The sequence below is a fragment of the Montipora capricornis genome, chromosome 14, assembly GCF_036669925.1.
Source record: "Montipora capricornis isolate CH-2021 chromosome 14, ASM3666992v2, whole genome shotgun sequence".
Classification (NCBI taxonomy): domain Eukaryota; kingdom Metazoa; phylum Cnidaria; class Anthozoa; order Scleractinia; family Acroporidae; genus Montipora; species Montipora capricornis.
Genome location: NC_090896.1, coordinates 3433071 through 3452048, shown reverse-complemented (window position 1 = coordinate 3452048; position 18978 = coordinate 3433071). Strand labels below are relative to the sequence as shown.

Genomic DNA, 18978 nt, shown 5'->3' with positions numbered 1-18978 from the left:
GCAGGACGAGGCGCAGAAACAATGTCAGTATTTATCTTCAGTCTTTTTCTTATTCATGGTACTTAACGCAAGTAGGATTTGCACTTGAATGGGAATTTTACTCCTTTTGTCTGCACGCCTCAACAAGAATAAGCCATGCATTCTTTAATTGTCAAATTCAGTAGCCATATTATGGACGTGATTCACATTAAACAAGAGAAAGCCGAGTTCTAAAGAATATTTTTTGGGTATGTGTACAGTTATTTTGGGAAGAGTATTTCACTTTTTACTGTTTAAGTCTGTTACAAGCATCCATACACTACTTGGCGACATTACTACACTTCAAAGGTGGTGATACATTATCACAACTGATTGGCCGCCTTTTATACTAGAGGACGTCTAAGACGTCTCACACGTCCGCTAAGACGTGTCGGCGATGACTTATTATGCATTGATAAACATACCAAGTCCTATTCTAAAAGAATAATAGAATCTGAAGAGATGTTATGCTTCATTGCAAAGTAAATTAAAAGAAATTTTATTCACGTCAGTACAAAAGACATCCGATCTACCTTGTTTTTTTTTTTTTTTTTTTTTTTTTTTTTTGAGATGTGATTTAAGGTGCCTCTCCCCGACATATACACTTTTGTTTCTGATGAAGACTTGATCATAAACATCCCTTCACTTTATTTAATCTTTCAGCATTGGTCGGCGAAGACGTCTTCTAAAAAACTATCATTAAGTTAGACTGTTAAGAGATCTAAAAGGGGTTAAAAATGCTACTCAAAAAGACTCTAGAAATATCATTTGAATATTAAAGAGATGTTAAGCTTCATTTGCAGAAGACAGCGGCTACATTCTTACAATAGGCCATTTTCGATATATGAAATATTCAGCTTGAAAGTGAGACAGTGAGGACAAAGACAATAGAAACACGTGGGAATTAATGTGAAAAATATTTACATATCATCCACTTTCCTTTGTCTTTGTCCTCACTGACTCGCTATCAAGCTGAATTTTAATACATCGAAAAAGGCTTATTACCAAATTACCATTGACGTGATTCACATTAAACAAGAGAAAGGCGAGTTCTAAAGAACCGACATGGTTACCGAGCAAATCACCACATAAAAGAGTGTGGGACTTTCTGGAGGACTTCTTGCGGTGGACCTTCCTACATATCACGTTAAAAGACTCCAGAAGTATATTTGGATATTAAAGAGATGTTACGCTTCATTTGAAAAAGACAGCGGCTACATTCTCATGCTTTCATGCATTTACATTGATCAGCGAAAACGTCTTCTAAAAACTACATTACACCGTTAAGAACCTAAAAGGGGTTAGACCTTCCATTGGAAATGGGTGTAAAATTGGCCTAAAGTGAAAAGTAGAGGTTAGATGGAAATCTATGATTGCCACTAAATTCCAAAGACGACTTTTGCAATGTATTCTCAATTTTAAACCTGTGTTAAAAGTCACACGAAATGTTTCCCTATTTGCAATTAATCCAAAAATTCTTTCAACCAATGTTTTATTCTTTATTGGAACTTTACTCTAATGTTTAAGCCATGCATAAGAAACCAAATGATTTTCGGAATTTCTTGTCTTGAGAGGTTCCCCTATAGAAAACGAGAGACGATTCAAAATTTCTGATCTCCCAAACAACACAGGAGAGGATTCAGATTTTCTGATCTCCCACAAAACAGGATTCCGAATTTATGATCCCCCAAGAACATAGTCCCGAAAGGAATCAGAACTTCGGATCACCCAAACAACCTGAGCGAAGAAATTCTTTTACTTTCTGGGCTCAAAGCGGTCACAAATATGACGTTAAAGTCAATGAAGGATTCTGGAGTAAAGCGAGCACTGATTGTTTCACCTCATAATAAACTCTATTCAATCGCCAGTGTTACATCCAATGTAGCCACTTTAGATCTTATCATTGAAGACAGGGTTTGAATCTTGCTACGTTCCTGAACAATGTCTAATCAGAATATTCTTTCTTGATAACAATAAGCCGTGTGTGAAATGCATTCTAAAATTTTCAACTTCTTCGATAAGGTAATAAGGTACCATCTTATCAAATAAGTATATTAAACTTGGATCAATTAACTTACTTACCCTTATTAACTTTGAACTAAAGAATGTATCCTCAGTTGTTTGCAGGACGAAGCGCAGAAACAATGTCATTATTTACCTTCAGTCTTTTTCTTATTCATGGTACTTCACGCAAGTAGCATTTGCACTTGAATGGGAATTTTACTCCTTTTGTCTGCACGCCTCAACAAGAATAAGCCATGCATTCTTTAATTGTCAAATTCAGTAGCCATATTATGGACGTGATTCACATTAAACAAGAGAAAGCCGAGTTCTAAAGAATATTTTTTGGGTATGTGTACAGTTATTTTGGGAAGAGTATTTCACTTTTTACTGTTTAAGTCTGTTACAAGCATCCATACACTACTTGGCGACATTACTACACTTCAAAGGTGGTGATACATTATCACAACTCATTGGCCGCCTTTTATACGAGAGGACGTCTAAGACGTCTCACACGTCCGCTAAGACGTGTCGGCGATGACTTATTATGCATTGATAGACATACCAAGTCCTATTCTAAAAGAATAATAGAATCTGAAGAGATGTTATGCTTCATTGCAAAGTAAATTAAAAGAAATTTTATTTACGTCAGTACAAAAGACATCCGATCTACCTTGTTTTTTTTTTTTTTGAGATTTGATTTAAGGCGCCTCTCCCCGACAAACACACTTTTGTTTCTGATGAAGACTTGATGACAAACATCCCATCATTTTATTTAATGTTTCAGCATTGGTCGGCGAAGACGTCTTCTAAAAAACTATCATTAAGTTAGACTGTTAAGAGATCTAAAAGGGGTTAAAAATGCTACTCAAAAAGACTCTAGAAATACCTTTGAATATTAAAGAGATGTTACGCTTCATTTGCAGAAGACAGCGGCTACATTCTTACAATAGGCCATTTTCGATATATAAAATATTCAGCTTGAAAGTGAGGCAGTGAGGACAAAGACAATAGAAACACGTGGGAATTAATGTGAAAAATATTTACATATCATCCACTTTCCTTTGTCTTTGTCCTCACTGACTCGCTATCAAGCTGAATTTTAATATATCGAAAAAGGCTTATTACCAAATTACCATTGACGTGATTCACATTAAACAAGAGAAAGGCGAGTTCTAAAGAACCGACATGGTTACCGAGCAAATCACCACATAAAAGAGTGTGGGACTTTCTGGAGGACTTCTTGCGGTGGACCTTCCTACATATCACGTTAAAAGACTCCAGAAGTATATTTGGATATTAAAGAGATGTTACGCTTCATTTGAAAAAGACAGCGGCTACATTCTCATGCTTTCATGCATTTACATTGATCAGCGAAAACGTCTTCTAAAAACTACATTACACCGTTAAGAACCTAAAAGGGGTTAGAACTTCCATTGGAAATGGGTGTAAAATTGGCTTAAAGTGAAAAGTAGAGCTAAGATGGAAATGTATGATTGCCACTAAATTCCGAAGACGACTTTTGCAATGTATTCTGAATTTTCAACCTGTGTTAAAACTCACACGAAACGTTTCCCTACTTGCAAGGAATCCAAAAATTCTTTCAACCAATGTTTTATTCTTTATTGGAACTTTACTCTAATGTTTAAGCCATGCATAAGAAACCAAATGATTTTCGGAATTTCTTGTCTTGAGAGGTTCCCCTATAGAAAACGAGAGACGATTCAAAATTTCTGATCTCCCAAACAACACAGGAGAGGATTCAGATTTTCTGATCTCCCACAAAACAGGATTCCGAATTTATGATCCCCCAAAAACATAGTCCCGAAAGGAATCAGAACTTCGGATCACCCAAACAACCTGAGCGAAGAAATTCTTTTACTTTCCTGGCTCAAAGCGGTCACAAATATGACGTTAAAGTCAATGAAGGATTCTGGAGTAAAGCGAGCACTGATTGTTTCACCTCATAATAAACTCTATTCAATCGCCAGTGTTACATCCAATGTAGCTACTTTAGATCTTATCATTGAAGACAGGGTTTGAATCTTGCTACCTGCCTGAACAATGTCTAATCAGAATATCCTTTCTTGATAACAATAAGCCGTGTGTGAAATGCATTCCAAAATTTTCAACTTCTTCGATAAGTTAATAAGGTACGATCTAATCAAATGAGTATATTAAACTTGGATCAATTCACTTACTTACCCTTATTAACTTTGAACTGAAGAATGTATCCTCAGTTGTTTGCAGGACGAGGCGCAGAAACAATGTCAGTATTTATCTTCAGTCTTTTTCTTATTCATGGTACTTAACGCAAGTAGGATTTGCACTTGAATGGGAATTTTACTCCTTTTGTCTGCACGCCTCAACAAGAATAAGCCATGCATTCTTTAATTGTCAAATTCAGTAGCCATATTATGGACGTGATTCACATTAAACAAGAGAAAGCCGAGTTCTAAAGAATATTTTTTGGGTATGTGTACAGTTATTTTGGGAAGAGTATTTCACTTTTTACTGTTTAAGTCTGTTACAAGCATCCATACACTACTTGGCGACATTACTACACTTCAAAGGTGGTGATACATTATCACAACTGATTGGCCGTATTTATATTAGAGAACGTCTAAGACGTCTCACACGTCCGCTAAGACGTGTCGGCGATGACTTATTATGCATTGATAAACATACCAAGTCCTATTCTAAAAGAATAATAGAATCTGAAGAGATGTTATGCTTCATTGCAAAGTAAATTAAAAGAAATTTTATTCACGTCAGTACAAAAGACATCCGATCTACCTTGTTTTTTTTTTTTTTTTTTTTTTTTTTTTGAGATGTGATTTAAGGCGCCTCTCCCCGACAAACACACTTTTGTTTCTGATGAAGACTTGATGATAAACATCCCATCAATTTATTTAATCTCTCAGCATTGGTCGGCGAAGACGTCTTCTTAAAACTATATTAGACTGTTAAGAGACCTAAAAGGGGTTAAAAATGCTACTCAAAAAGACTCTAGAAATATCATTTGAATATTAAAGAGATGTTACGCTTCATTTGCAGAAGACAGCGGCTACATTCTTACAATAGGCCATTTTCGATATATCAAATATTCAGCTTGAAAGTGAGGCAGTGAGGACAAAGACAATAGAAACACGTGGTAATTAATGTCAAAAATATTTACATATCATCCACTTTTCTTTGTCTTTGTCCTCACTGACTCGCTATCAAGCTGAATTTTAATATATCGAAAAAGGCCTATTACCAAATTACCATTGACGTGATTCACATTAAACAAGAGAAAGGCGAGTTCTAAAGAACCGACATGGTTACCGAGCAAATCACCACATAAAAGAGTGTGGGACTTTCTGGAGGACTTCTTGCGGTGGACCTTCCTACATATCACGTTAAAAGACTCCAGAAGTATATTTGGATATTAAAGAGATGTTACGCTTCATTTGAAAAAGACAGCGGCTACATTCTCATGCTTTCATGCATTTATATTGATCAGCGAAAACGTCTTCTAAAAACTACATTACACCGTTAAGAACCTAAAAGGGGTTAGAACTTCCATTGGAAATGGGTGTAAAATTGGCTTAAAGTGAAAAGTAGAGCTAAGATGGAAATGTATGATTGCCACTAAATTCCGAAGACGACTTTTGCAATGTATTCTGAATTTTCAACCTGTGTTAAAACTCACACGAAACGTTTCCCTACTTGCAAGGAATCCAAAAATTCTTCAAACCAATGTTCTATTCTTTATTGGAACTTCACTCTAATGTTTAAGCCATGCATAAGAAACCAAATGATTTTCGGAATTTCTTGTCTTGAGAGGTTCCCCTATAGAAAACGAGAGACGATTCAAAATTTCTGATCTCCCAAACAACACAGGAGAGGATTCAGATTTTCTGATCTCCCACAAAACAGGATTCCGAATTACTTCGGATCACCCAAACAACCTGAGCGAAGAAATTCTTTTACTTTCTGGGCTCAAAGCGGTCACAAATATGACGTTAAAGTCAATGAAGGATTCTGGAGTAAAGCGAGCACTGATTGTTTCACCTCATAATAAACTCTATTCAATCGCCAGTGTTACATCCAATGTAGCCACTTTAGATCTTATCATTGAAGACAGGGTTTGAATCTTGCTACGTTCCTGAACAATGTCTAATCAGAATATTCTTTCTTGATAACAATAAGCCGTGTGTGAAATGCATTCTAAAATTTTCAACTTCTTCGATAAGGTAATAAGGTACCATCTAATCAAATAAGTATATTAAACTTGGATCAATTAACTTACTTACCCTTATTAACTTTGAACTAAAGAATGTATCCTCAGTTGTTTGCAGGACGAAGCGCAGAAACAATGTCATTATTTACCTTCAGTCTTTTTCTTATTCATGGTACTTCACGCAAGTAGCATTTGCACTTGAATGGGAATTTTACTCCTTTTGTCTGCACGCCTCAACAAGAATAAGCCATGCATTCTTTAAATGTCGAATTCAGTAGCCATATTATGGACGTGATTCACATTAAACAAGGGAAAGCCGAGTTCTAAGAAATATTTTTTGGTTATGTGTACACCTATTTTGGGAAGAGTATTTCAGTTTTTACCGTTTAAGTCTGTTACAAGCATCCATACACTACTAGGCGACATTACTACATCCCTCAAAGTGGTGATACATTCTCACAACTCATTGGCCGCCTTTTATACTAGAGGACGTCTAAGACGTCTCACACGTCCGCTAAGACGATGTGTTTTCATGTGTAATGCCTCGTGGGAAAGAATGCAGTTTGTATTCTATATATTTAAGAGCCACAAGCTTACCTTGCAATAGAGTTTGCGAGATATTTATGTAGGTCAGGATACAGGGCGTTGAAGACAACAGTGTCTAAAATTGTAGAGAAAAAAGAGAATTAACTGCTACGTTTTTAAAATTGAGGAGTGTAACCTTGAGCGTGATTCACGTTTCAGCATAGACCATTTTCGAAAAATATCAATATTCAACTTGATAGTGAGGCAGAGAGAACAAAAGCAATTCTTGGTTTGCATCCACGTGATAAGACGGCGATGTTGGAGTACAAAACAATAGAAAATGGCCCCAGACCTTTGGCACAACAATAGAGTACAATTCTAAAAAGACAGTTTACTGCATTGTTCTGTACACCAACATGGCCGCCTTGACATCAAATGCAAACCATCAATAGAAACAAGTTGCAATGAATGCGAAAAAATATATTAGCATATCATCCACTTTCCTTTGTCTTCATCCTCTAAACCTTTCTTTCAAGCTGAATTTTAATTTATCGAAAGTGGCCTATTGAGAAGTAATCGTGCTGTATAAAACCCTTTCCACCTTCCCAGCGCAGGAATGATAGCCAAAAATGACTTACAAGACGGCAAATGTATGGAGTAGTGCCCTTGACTTCGCAACCAATTATGTGACCATTTCAGATGATGATCGTCACATAATCTTACAAGCTAAACAATCCCTTCTTTTCAACAACGGAAACCCTTGGCAGAAGAGAAACACCGGTACGCTCTTCGACGTCACCATGGGTAGTTATGATGGAGCTGAAACGTGTGAATTAGTAGGGATCTACATGCTCTCGCAGCTTAAAGCAGTTTCTCACGGCATGGAAATTGGGCTTTACAGAGATGACGGCTTAGCAGTAATCGACCAAACCCCACAAAAAATCGAAAAAATCAAAAAAGAAATATGCAAAGTGTTCGCCAAAAACAACCTACGCATTACTGTTGAGGCCAACAAAAAGGTCGTAAATTTCCTTGACGTAACATTAGACTTAACCACTGAGAAGTACAAGCCATATTCGAAGCCTGCAACAACTCCGCTCTATGTCCACAGCAAATCTAACCATCCCCCTTGCATAATAAAGAACATCCCTGAGGCAATTAATAAGAGATTATCTGAAATCTCATCAGACGAGGAAGCCTTCAAAGAGGCAGCACCGCCCTACCAAGAAGCGTTGCAGAAAAGCGGTTATTCATACACCCTCAAATTCACCCCACCACAGCAGTCACCAAAATCCACCACTCACAAGAGAAAGAGGCAAAGAAACATAATTTGGTTCAACCCACCATTTAGTAAAAATGTTCAAACCAACATAGGAAGAGAATTTCGAAATTTGATCCAGAGGTGCTTCCCACCGAACCATAAATTAAGAAAACTGTTTAACAAAAACAATCTTAAGCTAAGTTATAGTTGTTCACCAAACATAAAACAGATCATCGATGGACACAACAAAACCATCCTAAGCCAGAACATACCACCTCCACAACAAACACCCACCAAACTCTGCAACTGCAGAGTACCAGACAAATGCCCTTTGAAAGGACAATGCTTAGTCAAGGAAGTAGTGTATCAAGCCACCATCACGACCGCCGAAAGCACAGAGACGTACGTCGGCCTCACCGCCACTGAGTTCAAGACGAGATGGCGAAACCACCAAATGTCATTCAAAAACGAAAGCAAAAAGAATGACACCGAACTGAGCAAACATCTATGGCAGCTAAAAGATCAAAAGAAAGACTTCGCAATCTCCTGGAAAATTCTAGCCAAGGCCAAATCTTATAGCAACCTTACTAAACGATGTAATCTATGTAGTATCGAGAAATTCTATATTCTATATAAACCGGACATGGCAACGCTCAACAAACGTAATGAACTCGTATCAACTTGCAGGCACAAGCGAAATTCTCTCCTTAGGTTCAATCGCATCCTCAACAACCAATCATAAATTTACAAATGCTTTTTTACTATTGTTTTTCAAGTTTGAATCTTGTAACGATCAAGCTACTGATGTATATAAACCCCAGCGATGCTACAGTGTACATGGAATTTAACTGATGAGTGGTCCAACTCCTTGTTGGTCTACGAAACAGACCTGTATTAAAGTCCATATGAAACTATATTAGGTTGAGTAGAAAAACATTGTTATTACCGCTCCATTATTGTTGAGCTCTATTCTGGATTTATCAGTGTGGAACTCTCCTGTAGTTATATATATATATATATATATGTATATATATATATATATTTTTTTTTTTTTTATTTACTGAATTTTCCCTTTTTGGGTAACAACATCAGAAGAGGTTGTTTGCCGAGTTTATTTTGTTCCCGATAGAATCTTCTAGGCTAGCACATGCACAAGACCTCACTACCGCTGACTAACATTAAAACAGATCTGCATTTCCTGCTAACCGCGAAAACTGCACAGTATTTCACTAAATTGACAAATCAGTATGCGTTTTTCTTTATTTTTGTCATAATGATTGGGATAGTTACCTTGATTACGAAATATATGGGAAGGCAATGTAATTCTCGCTGCTTCATCTTCCTCGTAATCGTTTGTGAACGTAAAGTTTTGTGTGTAACCCTTAGGTACAAGTGATAGCTGAATAACTGTAAGTAAAAGATGGATCAAAAAGTTAACAAGAATTATATTAAATCAATGGCAATCAAATTGGACGCCGGAAAGTCCGCGCTGTCGCGGGAAAAGTGTTCGGAGAATTTCTTGCTACGGACTGACAATGCCCATATGGCTGTTATCTCCCATTTGATATATATCTTCATATTTCTTGTTTTATATTTTAGACAAACCAGTAAACACACGTTAGAGCCACATCAGTTGTTTTACGTACTTTTAAGCTATCTTCCATTACTACAACCACGTGGACAATGTCGTCATGATCAGTATCGGAATATCGGAATAGGGTCAATCGAACGCGCCCTAAATGTGCCGCCATGTGAAGAATACCTAATTGCCTTGAACAAGACTTCTTACCAATATGTTGATTTTCTTTTCTTTCCTGGGTTTTGGAGGAATTCAAATTAAAGGAAGCATATTTAAATGCGAAGTCTTCGATGGCTTGTACTGATTCAATCACGTTCTTTTCAATGTCTTTGTTTCCACTTGTCTTCATGGATATCGCAAAATGTCGATACTCATCTGTAAGGAGCTGTAAAGAAAAACACTTTGATTGCAAACTTTCCGTGGAGACAGTTAATCGAGGGACTGGTTATGAAACCTAGCGAGAACAATGTTGTCGCAATCGATGTTGAATTGACCGTGACCCTACACAATCTTTTGTTTTGGTCTCGCATGGGTTCCCAAATTAGTCGCGCATGATTTAATCGAAGGATTTGATTGGTTATCGTATCGAAAATAGGTGTGTTTTGTGCAGGGGCAAGGTTAAAAAATACGGACAAAATACATCAAACAAAAGAACTTGTCGAGTTTCATAACCATCTCCATGCATTAACTACGGTGGAGATATTGAGAGCATTGAAGTCATATTTAATGATATTTTTTGTTTTTTTTTGTCATTTTAAACTGTGGGAGTAAGAAGATCAAGGCATTAAGATGTGCGCAGTGATCATACTCTTTTGTGAACGTTGGTTTTTGCGTGTAACCTATCGGTGCACTGAGGCTTTCAAGCTGGTCGTTAACACGCTAAGTAATCGCGCATATTATAACAGATATATTATGAATTACAATGAAGAAAAGATAGTGACGAACTTCAAAGTCCGGCAGTTTTAGCCCACACAATTCTACAAACCATAAAAGGAATGCCCAATACGGAATTGCGAAGTTCCTCATTTCTTTTATGGTTGGTAGAATTATGAAAAAGATAGTTCATACAATTGTTGTTGGTAAGTTTCCTACTTTTTATGTTGCAAAACTAAACGTAGAAGCACTATAGTTCAGGAGCTTTAACAATCAGCAGTTGTTGTAAAGCAAGAAGACGATCTTGTTTAACCTAATTTTACTGACCTGAATACTCAAACGCAATTTGTTCATCAATTTTCTATGTGAAGTCCAATGCATGAAGGTCAATGAACGACTTAGAGACTGTTTAACGTAGCCTGTTTACAGCTGCCCCTCCCTTTGTGTTAGTGTTGTGTTTGAGGCAGAGGTAAATGTGACGACATGTTATGCCACAGTCAGTAATCAGCGCATTTAAAAAATTGGCATTAAAAATGCTCCATGGAAACCATTTTTGATTTTTAAAAATAAAGATAATTTTTAATCTACCGTCGTCACATCGAGTTCATTAAATTTGATATCCCATAAATTATTTGCATTCGCGATTTGATATCTAGAATCTGAGTTGAATTCGGTTGAGATCCGAACCGCGAGTTGATTCATAGAATCCTTTCATTTCAACAAACAGCAGGGAATTTTAATAAACATGTTAAAAAATAATGGCAAACGTGTGTAACAAAAGCGAACCCTCCCCCTCCAAAGGAGTTAAATTTGCTAAACGACGCAACGCATTTGTTTAATCGACATTCTATTGTCCGCTTTAACCCCTTCAAGGTCTTTTGAACGCAAATAAAGAAAACCGAAGAGGAAGAATTAAGGGTTCTTTTAACACCTCACGCCTGGTAGTCTCTTTCTTGTCGGTCTGTGGGTTGATTCTGGCATATTTACCTCTAGCGACTGCGGTTCTCGTGGATTAAGAGATGCCACAAAATTAATAAACTCTGAAACCTGGCAAAAGAAGGTAGCGATAAAAAAATTTAGCCAACTGTTTATACTCTCTTTCCAGTTGCACGTTGATGTACGTCAGTCACGAAATACAGAGGTTTTCAAGTGACCACCGTGACATCAAAATCAATTAACAAATGAAATAACGATACAAATGCATTCAGCCGGCGATAAGCGCTGGAAAACTTTTGCTATCAAGTACCAATGGGTCATTATTGAAAGTGACTTAATCCTCGTTTTCAAAGTGAGACCAAGTACGATTTTTATCTTATGTTGGAATGTCGATTGACATATGAGTAACGAGACTCCATACACTATGAAGAGTCACCTTAAAACAATAAAATGATTTTTGAAAATCTGGGAATAAAAATCAGGATTTGCACGAGTTTACGAGGGTAGTCTCTGTAGCTTCGAGGGAATGTAAGAATGTGTTATTTTATTTTTGCGGATTCCGAATTAAAAACTCTTCTGCTGTCTTGATGATTGATTTGTCGGGATTGGTCCTCGTTTCACTAAGATGCCCAAAACAACAGGAACAATCCAAACACGAAGAAAGACACGACTGATTATTTCAAGGAATTCAATCTTAGACCGAGGTTTTCAGCAATACTTTTAACCCATAGAACTTTCTAGGAGTTGGTTGATTAAGCAAATTGCTTCTTGTCACTGCGGTCTTGACTTCGTGAACAGTCTTTAGTTTTCTTTAACAATGATCATACCAAAAGAAAATGAATCAGAACGTGGTTTTGTTACTGCGAAACTAGGTTTAAATGATCAACGTTTAGATTTAACTACCCATGATACCCGTCAGTTTCCTTTGGAGTGATATTTTTTCATTGAGTGGTGCATAGCCTTTGAATGGATTCAGTTGATGATCATGGATATTACTTTTTAATGTAGTCGAAACTTACTGGAATATCCGTTTCTGTCCCATCTTTAACCTCAAAACCTGCAATGGTACTTAAAAACGAAGAAGTTGAAGTAATTAACTTGGCGTTGAAGGGACTCTCCACTTTTTCCCGTGAAACAACAGAACTCGTTATACTTTTTCTGTTGTCGTAAGTTCTAATTGATTCTGAATGTGTAGACGCGGTCACTGTTGCTTGAGAATGGAGGACATTTGTTGCTATGTTTGTAGAAATAGATGTCGCAGGCTGCAATGTAGTTGTCCATGCTGTGTTGTGTGAAATAACATAAGTAGTGATACTTTTTCTGTTGTCCGGAGGTCTAATTGACTGTGAAAGTGTAGACACAGTCAGCGTTGGTTGAGCGTGGAGGGCATTTGTTGCTGTGTTTCTAGAAGTTGGTGCCGCAAACTGCAATGCTGCTGTCGTAGATTCCTCTGCAAGAGGACTTGATGTCGGTTCGACAGCAATGTTTGAATTTAAAGTTACAGTTGACTTCTTGGAAGCAGATTCTGTTGGTGAGGTGATAGGAGAGATAGTAGAAGAAAGGTTGGAAGGCACTTCTGCAGAGGTGATTAATGAACAATCTGTTAGAATCATGAATACACATTTTTTTCAATAGCCACTTTAGTAATCATTTATGATGCTGTCTATGAAGCTTTTTTTAGAATAAAGCCGTAGCTAGTCGTATATTTGAAGAGCAGATAAAAGCATGTGGGGTTTTTTATCAACGCAGTTACAAAACAAAACCCCCAAAAAATCAGGCTTCAGTGGAACTTGCACCCACAGGGAGCCCGTGATAGGTGTTCAAAACACGTTTAAGCCTGAATTTTCAGGCTTTTTTTCGTTGATACTTACGGCTCGATTGTAAAAGCGACGATCAAATTTCTTTACATGCTTCCGAGTCTATCCGCAGTTCAAATGTATGTTTTTCATGTATTGGCAAATTTTGCGAAATCTAGATGCAATTCCATGTACTTTTCGACTCCAGTTGATTTCAATTTAGGGGAGTACAGTTCATAATGGTAATAGGACTTCGTACCGTCCAATTTGATCTGAAATCATACGAGTGATTGACAAAATCGGACGACCTCTTAGCGGGAGTCCGATTTGTTTAATCACGAGTATGATTACAGACCACATTGGACGACACGAAGTCCTGTTACCAATTGATCATAACCATTACAATTTCCGAGAAAACAAAATTAATGCATTCCTTTTTCACTGTCTAATGTTACAAATTTGTCCATTTTGGAAAATCTCAGTTTGGTAGGGTAAGTGGTAGTTGCTATGGTGATTGTGATAAATTGTGATTGGTGGATTAAGCTGAGTACACTTAATATGATTGGCTGATGTAACTGTTCGATTTCACGTATCCGATTACAGCCCACTGTCCGATTTCACTGTCCGATTCAACCATAATTAGTGAAAAATAAAGTAGTTAATGTACCAATCAAATTTGAGAAAATTGTATTGGTTATGATTAATGCTGAAATCAGGGCTGTTGATGACCAATCAGATTCTAGAATTTTGTAATAGTTACGATTAATGAGATAGAACTCTCGTCAAATGTTTCTATGAGAGAAATTCAGTTGAAATTGTAGTTATTGGTTTTAGTTATATTCGAGGAAAACTGAGTCAATTAAGTGCTACTCTATTTGGCAGAACTTTCAGTAGACACAATTTATAATATCGAGAGAAGTTCATAAAAAAATAGACTGACGATAAAATAGATTTTTAAAAAAAGAATTTAGAGCTGGCTGGCCTTACCTGCAGAAGATAAAGACTGGCATATGAAGCCGAATCTTAGAAAAGCGTTTCTACATAACCTTGCCTCGAAACACGAAGAATTAGCATTAACATTCTTGAATAGAAAACACCAATAAAGTCTTCTGTTTAAGTTTGGATTTATGCCACATGTAGAATTTAGGAAAGATTCTTCTACAATCTCTCCAGTGCTCCACACAAATTCCTCTATAGATTTATTAATTTTCAACCCAATCCAGAACTTGACATTGCCGCTTTGATGTCCTAGAGATGAAAGCATGTTTGATAGCTTATCGATCTTTTGCTGCGAGTCGACCACTGCCAAGATTGAACCATTTTTCCGGCAGAGCTCAGTGGCTTGTGCCCAGTTCACTTTGTTCTCATTTATGTAGTACGCCCTTGTGGTCGGCTTGAGTCCACCTAAATGTGGGAGAAAATTTTGGTAAAAGAAAGGTTGAAGTCATCTGTCCCACGACTATGGACGTGAGAGGCATGGGCCCGATCCTGCGATGACGTCACAAACCTCACATTGCAAGGAAGTTTGTGATGCCACTGAACTGAAGAAGAGATTGCGCGCGTCTCACGTCAGTACCCGTTATCGTTGTTGTTTATATCAAAGGAAATTTTCAAGCAGAAATGGCAAAATAAGGCAAACGATAAGTAGAACTTTTGAGTTTTGATTTTCCGAATTCTGATGTCCTCTTTAAGATTTGCAATGTTTTCTTTTCTCACAGGCGGCTAAGCAAGAGGTGCTCATTTTAAATGACACCCATTACGTTAGGAAAGGAAAGTAACTTTTATTTGAGTGTCTTGACCTCTAGCGATGGAGCGCCAATAGGCTAGTTTCCAATTGTGTAGCAACAAAAGAACAGAGTCGAGGTTAACGGGAATAATTTGCATTTTTCTTTGTTTTGAACAAAACAAAACGCTAATTATTCCCCTACTGGGGATACTGTAAAATGTGATCAACAAATTAACGCAAATCAATTCAAATGTCTTGTTTTGTGCAATCCGTGACCATCCTGTATAGAGTGTTTTCACTCGCGTGATTATTAACCTTGCTTTTCCACCGAAACAAAAGATAACGTTTGCATGACAATTCAATTCTCAATTCCCGGAGGATCAGTTGGGTACACCAACATGGCGGCCGTTCCACTGTTTAGGTCAGCACCAACATGGCCGTCGTGACGTCATGTGGAAACACTATTCAATCTCTACGCTCTTTTGATGAATAGATCTAAGCAGCTAACTCAGTGTTGTACCCAATTCAAATCCTTTGAGAATAAAAAGTTTTGTTCCAGGCATTTCCATATCATTTAAATGTGAATACTACATTCATGGCATGCAAATACAATACACAAAGAATATTAATTCCAGGAGATTTGAGTTATCCGGCTAGGTCTATTATAGCTAACTAAACTATTAAAATCAGGAAAATAAAATGTGATGTATTTAAACTAGGGAATGAACATAAAATAGGTCATCAAAGTTAGCAGTATCTTAAGCATTATGGTCATGGGTTCTAATCCTGTTCAAACCTAGACTTTTTCGGAATGCTTGCTACTGCTTATCAACCCTTCCATTCGCAAGGTCAAAACGTTCATTCTTCCAACTAGTACCATAGAGTTCTTTGTTACGTAGTCATGAGAATTTGGTGTTATATCAAAATCACACCTCTCGAGCGAATAACAATCTTCATTCTCAAGACCTGTCTGACTGACATTTCATTGAAATTCTCAGGAGAATTTACGTACTGATCTCTTCTGGGAGTCAAAGGGTTAAGTTGCTTGGCTGACTGCGATTATCTTTTATTTCAGGGAAAGTAAATTTGTCTTCAAAATTAATGAATCGAAATTGTTTTGAACACTTATATTAAACGCTTTTGTAGAATTGGCAAGTTTGCTAAGGGAGCTTTCCTTCTGTCGAAACTGGCCGCCCAGATCCATCAGTTTGCAAAGAAAATGCAACAATGGGAAGGAACACTCGCATGCATGATAATGCCTCGCATTCTTCTCGAGGAGTATATATTATCCTCGAAGTGTGTTAATTTGAATGCATACGTTGTACAGTTAGTCCTTCCAAATGCCCGGTCTGGCCGGCCACTTCTTTCAAATGGAACGCGCCCTAAGAGACGAAAAGTCCGCTTTCGGCGTTGCAAATTTCCCTTTCGTAAACGGTCGTTGCCATTTGAAACGGTCGTTAACATTTCTCAGAACGATCGTTGCCATTTGAAACGGTCGATGCCATTTATAACGTTCGACTACACACTTCACTTCAAAGAAAATTAAAAGAAACAAACTAAGAAAAACTATTAAGAAAAATTAAGACAAAAAAGGAAAAAAAAAAGGAAGAAAGAGAAAAACTGGAGCAAAAAAAAGGTCGGAAATTTTCAAAACTCGAACTCGGGTTCTTAGCCCTCACCCTAAACAGAACCCTAACCCGAACCTTAATTCATATGACCAGCGAGACACAACTCCCATTAACTGCAACCTTTGAGTTCTTAGACCTAATGAGTGTAATTCCGAGCTAAATAATGGCATCGACCGTTTCAAATGGCAACGACCGTTCTGAGAAATGGCAACGACCGTTTACGAAAGGGAAATAGGCATCGGCGTTACTGCTGCCACGGATCAATTTACCGTCTACCCTCCCGCAATTTCAACTGAGGAACAGAAGTAAACCACCTTGGACCAATTCTCAAAGTCTATATCGCTGGGTCTAACTTTTTACCAACGAGTAACCGGCGTAACTGATTACATTTCTCTAAAGGACAAAAATGTTAGTATTCTTTTATCCCGATGCAAGATCTTAATCCACATGAAATGCTAAATTATTTGTCATCAGTTTTTTTTCCAATAGCCGGGAAACCTTTCTGCCTCTAAATTTTATCGCTAAGAACAAATTAAAATTATAACGTTACCAAGTCATTGTTTTACCAAAAATCGGTCATTGGTCAAATCAGTGTTCCAACAGTAAAATATTATAGCTTTATCTACTTACATAAAAAAAGAGCGACGCAGAGTAGAGTCTTCATTGCACGTCTCGGGATGTTGTGCCGAAAAGACCATATGATAAGTTATTTATTTCCCTCGATTTAGCCAATCAGATGTTGGGAAGGTTGATGTTTTCTTTCTTGGCCTTTATCATTTTACAGTACTTCCGCTCTTCTTTGAAGAACTTTGACGGTCTGCTGAAAAACAAATGTATATTACAGCAAACAGAGTTACAGAGAAGAGTACGAAATCATGACTTACGACAATATTAGTGTTGACAGGAAATTAACACTTTTGATTTAGGTCTTCTTTGATAGAAAATTTGTCTCCTCTTCTCAGGCAAATGACTGAACAATTATCATATAAATGACTTGAAGTCAATTTAAAACTCAGCGACGTGGTTGTCAAGTTGGCTTTTAAACTTTCAATTCAAGGAGCTGGACACTCATATTTGCTTTCAAAACAGCGGGACCGGTTCAAAATTGCATTTTCGGCAGATTTTTGGTATGCTTACGCACAATCACCCAGACTATTTAAATATAATTGTTTTTGCATTTTCCTTTGTTAGGGACTATTCTCATCTCACCTTTTTAATACCCTTAAAACATGTTTCCAGTGGTAATGAGATCGCCCTTTTAAAAAAATCGGACTATTGCAGCTTATTGCGTATCGAAAAAAGATAATTTCCGATTTCAGTAAATTTGGAAGTTGCATTTAAACTTCGTTGTTAAATGCCTTGAAAAAGAGATAAAACTGATACAGCTGCTCAGCGTTGTATGCAATGAACAAAAATAATAGTTAAAAGTTCGTAAGTTGAAATCCTGCATGTTCACAATCACTCGCACATCCCCAAGTCATCATACAAGAAAGTCATGTCTTTTACTCATTTAGTGGGATTAAGGGGACATTTACAACATTTGTCATCACCTTCACTGCGAGAAGGCTCGGCATTTCGACAATTTCAGGCCTGGAAGTGACGTCTGAACCAAGTTTAATGATCCTCTTAAGTCTTAAAGCTGACTGAGTGGAAAAGCATCCACAACTAATTGTCGGAAGCCGGTCGTACGTTCAACACCTGCTTTTGAGCAAATCATCAGGAAAAAATACATTTCCACCAATGCTAACTGTGTATATGTTTTTAAAATATTTTTTTTATCATTGTTTATTTATGCTTGCAGCTCTCAGCTTTCAATGATAGAACAAGAAAGAGAAAAGACCAAGTTTTTACGATCAATCACATCTGTACTGGAAGAACACACTTCAAAAGCGAATACGGTCCTTATCAACTGTATATCGGTTCAGAATAACAATAAGATTTGCTTTGTTAAATAAGGCACGCTTGGCTTTTGAATGTTTTCTAGACCTTCAGGAAAATGTTCACTTCCGACGTCGCGACAACGTCATTTATGCCCTTTATCGGCAAAATCTCTCGATGGAAATCCTTGCATTGTTCATTTGCAGTTCCGTTAGAATTTTTGGAGTCATTCAGTATTACACAAAGCACGCTTCGACTTTTTTTTCGCGGATTTCTGACTTCTTACTTATCACACACACAGATAAAAGATTAGAAGACAATCATTGACGAAACTGAAGCAATAGTTTTGCAAGATTGAAGTAAACAAATCACATTAAGTTTAATACAGAAATCTTTGTCTTCCTCTTGACTCTTACGGCAACATCCTGCATGTAATTTGTTCTGCATTTCTAAGTGAGATAACCTGTTTACCAGATTTGACTTTGTCCCCCTTTGTAGACGTTTGTTATGGGAAAACAAAGCTGAAGAAACG

General features: G+C 37.2%; 1 protein-coding gene across 2 annotated transcripts in view; it reads right to left on the bottom strand.

Annotated features, from left to right (window-relative positions):
* Positions 1–14360, bottom strand: part of LOC138032479 (adhesion G-protein coupled receptor D1-like) — a 48600-nt gene extending 34240 nt beyond the window's left edge. Inside the window, exons 1-5 of one of the 2 annotated variants that reach the window (XM_068880182.1) lie at positions 14202–14360; positions 12438–12994; positions 9820–9994; positions 9321–9437; positions 6842–6905 (exon numbers count right to left, since the gene is read on the bottom strand). In XM_068880182.1, the coding sequence (XP_068736283.1) occupies positions 6842–6905; positions 9321–9437; positions 9820–9958 (320 nt within the window). In that variant the 5' untranslated portion in view covers positions 9959–9994; positions 12438–12994; positions 14202–14360. Of the gene's footprint in view, positions 1–6841; positions 6906–9320; positions 9438–9819; positions 9995–11469; positions 11528–12437; positions 12995–14201 lie in introns of those variants that run through there. The other variant, XM_068880183.1, reaches the window with a different exon arrangement.
* Between the last annotated feature and the right edge of the window lie 4618 nt (positions 14361–18978).